This window comes from Galeopterus variegatus, unplaced genomic scaffold (assembly GCF_000696425.1).
Source record: "Galeopterus variegatus unplaced genomic scaffold, G_variegatus-3.0.2 Scaffold3124, whole genome shotgun sequence".
In the NCBI taxonomy this organism is placed as follows: Eukaryota; Metazoa; Chordata; class Mammalia; order Dermoptera; family Cynocephalidae; genus Galeopterus; species Galeopterus variegatus.
This window is the reverse complement of record NW_007729235.1, coordinates 223,023-228,421: the sequence shown is the minus strand read 5'-3', so window position 1 is coordinate 228,421 and position 5,399 is coordinate 223,023. Positions and strand designations below refer to the sequence as shown.

Here is a 5,399-nt window from a genome sequence, read left to right as displayed (position 1 = left end):
GAACCCTCGGCGGGAGCGCCACCGCACTCCCAAGCAGCGCACTGTAGCAGTGCGCCACCGGGCTGGCCCTGAGAATAGAATTTTTGAATGGCAATTTTTCCCCCTCTCTGAACACATTGAAATACTATATTACTATATCACTGTTGCTGTGGAGAAATCTGCTGTCAATCTAATTACTTTTCCCCTGAGATGATTTGTCTTTTCTTTCTGACTGCTTTTACCATCTTTTCTTTTTCTTGGTGTTCTATAGTTTCAGACCAATAGGTCTAGGTGTATTTTTTTGTTTATTTAATCTGTGTGGGATTGTTGGGCTTCCTGGATTGGAACACTAGTGTTTTGCAACCTACTGGAAAAGTATTTGACTGTTATTTCTTCAAATACTGCTTTTATCCAGTTTAAGTATTATCTCCTCCATCCTTCATTTCACTGAACATTCTTTGTTTTATATTTTCTATGTCTTTGACTCAATGAATGCATTCTGGATAATTTATTCAACTCTATTTTCCAGTTCATTAATTTTCATATTGGCTGTGTCTAATCTATTTAACTCACCCATTGCATTTTTTAAATCAGTCTTTTATTTCTAAAAGTTAGATTTGCTTCTTCAAATCTTCTTGGTCATTTTTTATGCTCTCTTATTTCTTTCTCATAGTTTCAAGCGTCCCTTTAAATTTCTTAAAACCTATTAAATATCTGTCATTCTTACAAGTCTAGTTGTGCCTGTTACTCTTCTGCTGGCTCTTACTCACGGTGCCTTATTTCCTTGTATGTTTATGACTTTTTGGCTGTGAGTTCATGTTCCTTGAAACTTTACCTATGGAAATTCTTTTTTTCCTTTTTTGGCAGCTGGCCTGTACAGGGATCAAACCCTTGACCTTGGTGTTCTCAGCACCACACTCTAACAAACTCAGCTAACTGGCCAGCCCGGTAGAAATTCTTTGAGGCCTGGATTGGAGTTGAGTTCTTCCAGAGAAAGTGTATGTTTTCCTCTGTCAGTCAAGTGGGGAATCTGTCAAATAGGTACCATTTCATAGTAAGTAATCTTCTTTAGGTTTTCTGAACCATACTGGTAGCATTAATTCAGGCCTCAAACCCACATTAGAGAGGGCTTGTTACAGATTCACAAGAAGATTTTTTTTCTCCCTTCTACCCAGCACCAAGATAGGCAAGATTTTTTGCTGCCCTTCATGGCAAATATACTTTCTGTTCACACTTATATTGAGAGTATAGCTGCTTGGAATCCCAACTTTATGTGGGGAATCTACTATGAGGGTATTTCAAAAAGTTCATGGAAAGATTCGTATTTTATTTATTAATTAATTTATTTGTTATTGGAACATAGTTGATTGCATATATCTGTGGGGTACAGCATTGAATATCAATACCTGTGTGCAAAATGTGATGATCAAATCAGGATAATTAGTATATTCTTCATTATACAATGTAATTGATTTTTGTGGCCCTTTACCAGTTCCTCCCTTTCCCCCATCCCCCTCTTCCTTTCCTATCTCTGGTAACCTCAGTTCTGTTTTCTTTTAAATGTTCAATGTATTGTTGTGATTGTTGTATCCTTCTTTCTTTTTTTATTTGCTTATTTATTTTTTATTAGCCCCACATATAAATGAGGACATGTAGTATTTTTCTTTCTGTGCCTGACTTATTTCACTTAACATAATTTTCTCTAAGTTCATCCATGTTGCCACGAATGGCAATATTTCATTCTTTTTTGTAGCAGAGTAGTGTTCCATTGTATAAATATACCACATTTTCCTCATCCAGTCATCTGATGATAGACATTTAAGTTGGTTCCAATGCTTGTCTATTGTAAATAGTGCTGCAATAAACATGGGAGTGCAGGTATCCCTTTGACATGATGATTTCCATTCCTTTGGGTATATACCCAGCAGTGGAATAGCTGGATCATATGGCAATTCTATCTGTAGTTGTCTGAGGAACCTCCATACCATTTTCCATAATGGCTGCACCATTGTACAGTCCCACCAACAGTGTAGGAGTGTTCCCCTTTCCCCGCATCCTCGCCAGCACTTGTTATTCTCTGTCTTTTTGGTAACAGCTAGTCTAACTGCAGTGAAAGGATATCTCAATGTGGTATTGATTTGCATTTCCCAGATGCTGAGTGATGTTGAGCATTTTTTCATGTGTCTGTTGGTCATTCGTATATCTTCCTTTGAGAAATGTCTATTCAGCTCCTATGCCCATTTTTTAATTGGGTTACTTGTTTTTTTACTGTTAAGTTGTTTGAGTTCCTTGTATTCTGGATATCAATCCTTTGTCGGATGCATACTTCGCAAATATTTTTTCCCACTCTGTAGGTTGTCTTTTCACTCTGTTTATTGTTTCTTTTGCTGTGCAGAAGCATTTTATTTGATATAATCCCATTTGTTTATTTTTCCTTTTGTTGCCTGTGCTTTTGGGATTGTATTCATAAAGTGGTTGCCCAGTCCTACTTCCTGAAGTGTTTCCCCTATGTTTTCTTTCAGGAATTTTATAGTTTCAAGATGTATATTTAATTATTTAATGCATTTTGAGTTGATTTTGGTATATGGCGAGAGGTACGGGTTCTAGTTTCATTCTTCTACATATGGATGTCTAGTTTTCCCAGCACCATTTATTGAAAAGGCAACCTTTTCCCCAATGAATGTTCTTTTAATTCTATTTTTCCATCAACTTTTTGAAGTATTCTCATATTCGTCTCTTCATATTGGGTGGGCCCAGGCTTTATCTCTGGTTCCTCTCTTGCACACAGCACCCAAACTCACAGTTCAAGTTCACCTGGGTTTGGTTTGTTTTGACAGATACTCTTAAAGCAAAAGCTAATGTCACACTTGCTTTTCCCCCAGATTCCTGTCTTCACTGTAATTTTGTACTCTGAGAACTTCTTGCCAACTCAATGAAAGTAACTACAACGTTGGATAAAAATAGAAAGTATCTTATCAAAAGCATTGAGTTGGCAAGAAACCCTCAGAGTACAAAAGCACACATATGGAGATCTGGATGTTTTTCTGTATCACCCTTTCGCTGGGCTGTGTCCCTCTAAGGGCTTCACATTGATGTAGAGATCTCATTGCCAACTGCCTACCTTGAATGGGCCCAAGTCCTTGTCTTCTCTCCTGGGCACAACTAAAACCCAAGGATCTAATTTGCCAGCCAATATTGGTGAACAACATTAGGGTAGCTGTGGCTTCAGTATCCTTTTGGCTGCTGGGGCTTAGAGACACCAACACACTGCGGGTATTCACTATATATGATGGGGCCAATCGTGTGCATAGAAAAACGAAGAGAGGTTCTGTGACTCTCAGTAGCTTCACTTTCTTGTGGACTTTCATGTTTTGCTGCTTCTTCCTCTAGGCAGGATTTTTGTTTATCTTCCTGTTAGCCAGATGCTCACCTGCTGTACCCCTCATCTCTCAGGAAACTGATGTCCAGCCTAACAGTGGCTCTAAACCTTATTAGGGTTATGGAACTCTTGGAGAATCTGGTCTTTTCCTTAACTCTCTGCGCCCCTTTCCATCTGTAAAATGAACGGGCAGAACTAGATCAGACATACTTAAGCAGCACTTCCCTGTGCACCTCAGGGGTGACAGGAACAAAGGGAATGGGGTGTGGGAGGGGCTCCTGCCCCCAGCGCTGCTTCCACCACAGCAGGTCTGCTTTTATGTGCCTTGTGTTCTACAGCTGGAGTAAGATTTGCTTTCAGCAAGGTTCTGTGGGGGATCACTGATGTCCATGTGTGAGGCTTTCCTGGGCCACATGTAGAGACAGGGAGAAAAGGTGTTTCTGTCTAACCCAACCGATCCCCCACACTGTGGCAGATACCCCTTTTCCCCTGACCCCCTAATTCTGTTCCTAGTTCCAGTTCCAGGAAGGATGTTTCCTTTGGTGATGAGAGTGTTAATGCTGTTGCTACCCCTGGGTCATGCTGCTCCCAGGGATGGAGTCACAAGGTAAATGGAGTTGGGGGGCAGGGCTGAGGGCTGGGAACAGGGAGAGTCTCTGGAGAATCCAAGGGTGTGATGGGCCCCTCTGGGAGGCAGCCGTCTGGAATGTAGGCTCCCTGATCTCTGTATCCCCTTAGCCCAACCTCCTGCCTTGTGCCTGTCAGAGTGCCACAAAGTGGGCCCTCAATGCTGGACCCATTGGGAAAGCGGGAGCTCAGCTCCAGTGCGGCATGAAGCATAGGGAAGAAGCTACGGGCCAGGGAAGGCGCTGCCATCCTCTTACAAAGACCTTAGAGTGGGAACTCCAAAGAAACAGAGATCATCAGCGTATCATTTCTATTTTACTTGAATGCCTTTCTGGAGGTTTTATTAAAACTGGGCAGCGGGTATGCTGGGAAGGAGGAGAGACAGACAAGGCAGAGCCACAAGGGCTGGCAGCAGTGACAACGGTTGCTGTGGCAACTCCTGCTGGCTCGCCGGCATCTCAGGTCTGCATTGATTTGGGCAAACAGGCAGCCCTGCCCAGAACTGGGAGCACATTTTGAGTTTTAAAGACTGACAAAGAGACCCTGAGCAGATTGAAACCCCAAACCAACATATATACCCTCTGCTTGAAAAAGTAAGAGTCAATTTTATGTCATGGAGCAAATTAGGTTTGTATAAAACCGGGCAGTGCTGCCAGGCTCAGCCGGAGACCCGCCCCTCGGCTCTCAGCATTGAAGGAGAGGGGTTGCCCTGAACCATACTGTCCTGCCACTTGCCTGACTGTTTTCTTCGGTCTCCAAATTGTGTCTACTAGGTGTGGCCTCATGAGGCCTCTACCCAACCTGATGTTTTATTTAGGTTTTCACTTAAAGTCTAAGTTAGACAGGCACAAAAAGAGTCTGAAGGAGTAAGGTTCTGCTTCCAAGAGACCAGAGGGCCTCCGTGCAAGGTTTTTGGGAATTTGGGGGAGGAACTCCCTTTGGGTCTGGGGAGAGAACTCTGCCAGGAGATTGGGGGTGGTAGGCTGGTAGGCTGGGCCCTCAGGGAAGCTCCTTGCAAGGCTGGTCCTTCCCTCCCTCCTCCAGGCTGGATCCTGAAGTGCAGCATCACCTCCTGCCCAACCCCTTCCAGCCAGGCCAGGAGCAGCTCCGGTGAGTGGGCTGGCCTGGGGGCCTTCAGTGAGTAGGTCAGGCCTGGGCTGCAGACTGGCCTCTCGTGGGCTGATTTTCCACTTTTCTGACAGACTTCTGCAGAGCTACCTAAAGGGACTAGAGAGGATGGAAGAGGAGCCAGAGCACATGAGCCGGGAGCAGGGTGAGGGGCTGGGCCAACGGGGCCAGTGGATGGGAGGCTCAGGGCAACCAGAGCCGGGACTGACCTCTGGACACCCACTGATGCCTCCCTTCACCACCTGCCCCTGGATGTCTCTTCCATTTTTTTTTTTTTTTTTTTTGG

At 43.8% G+C, this 5,399-nt stretch overlaps 2 protein-coding genes across 2 annotated transcripts in view; one reads left to right on the top strand and one right to left on the bottom strand.

Moving 5' to 3' along the window:
* Positions 1 to 3,883: 3,883 nt before the first annotated feature.
* CGREF1 (cell growth regulator with EF-hand domain 1) overlaps positions 3,884 to 5,399 on the top strand; it is a 3,351-nt gene continuing 1,835 nt past the window's right edge. The window contains exons 1-3 of the mRNA XM_008584002.1: positions 3,884 to 3,965; positions 5,030 to 5,095; positions 5,188 to 5,258. Of these exons, the coding sequence (XP_008582224.1) occupies positions 3,889 to 3,965; positions 5,030 to 5,095; positions 5,188 to 5,258 (214 nt within the window). The 5' untranslated portion in view covers positions 3,884 to 3,888. The remainder of the gene's footprint in view (positions 3,966 to 5,029; positions 5,096 to 5,187; positions 5,259 to 5,399) is intronic.
* The window catches only part of KHK (ketohexokinase (fructokinase)), a 15,123-nt gene continuing 14,011 nt past the window's right edge, over positions 4,288 to 5,399 (bottom strand). The window contains exon 10 of the mRNA XM_008584003.1: positions 4,288 to 5,212. The gene's annotated coding sequence lies outside the window, so the exon portion shown is untranslated. The remainder of the gene's footprint in view (positions 5,213 to 5,399) is intronic.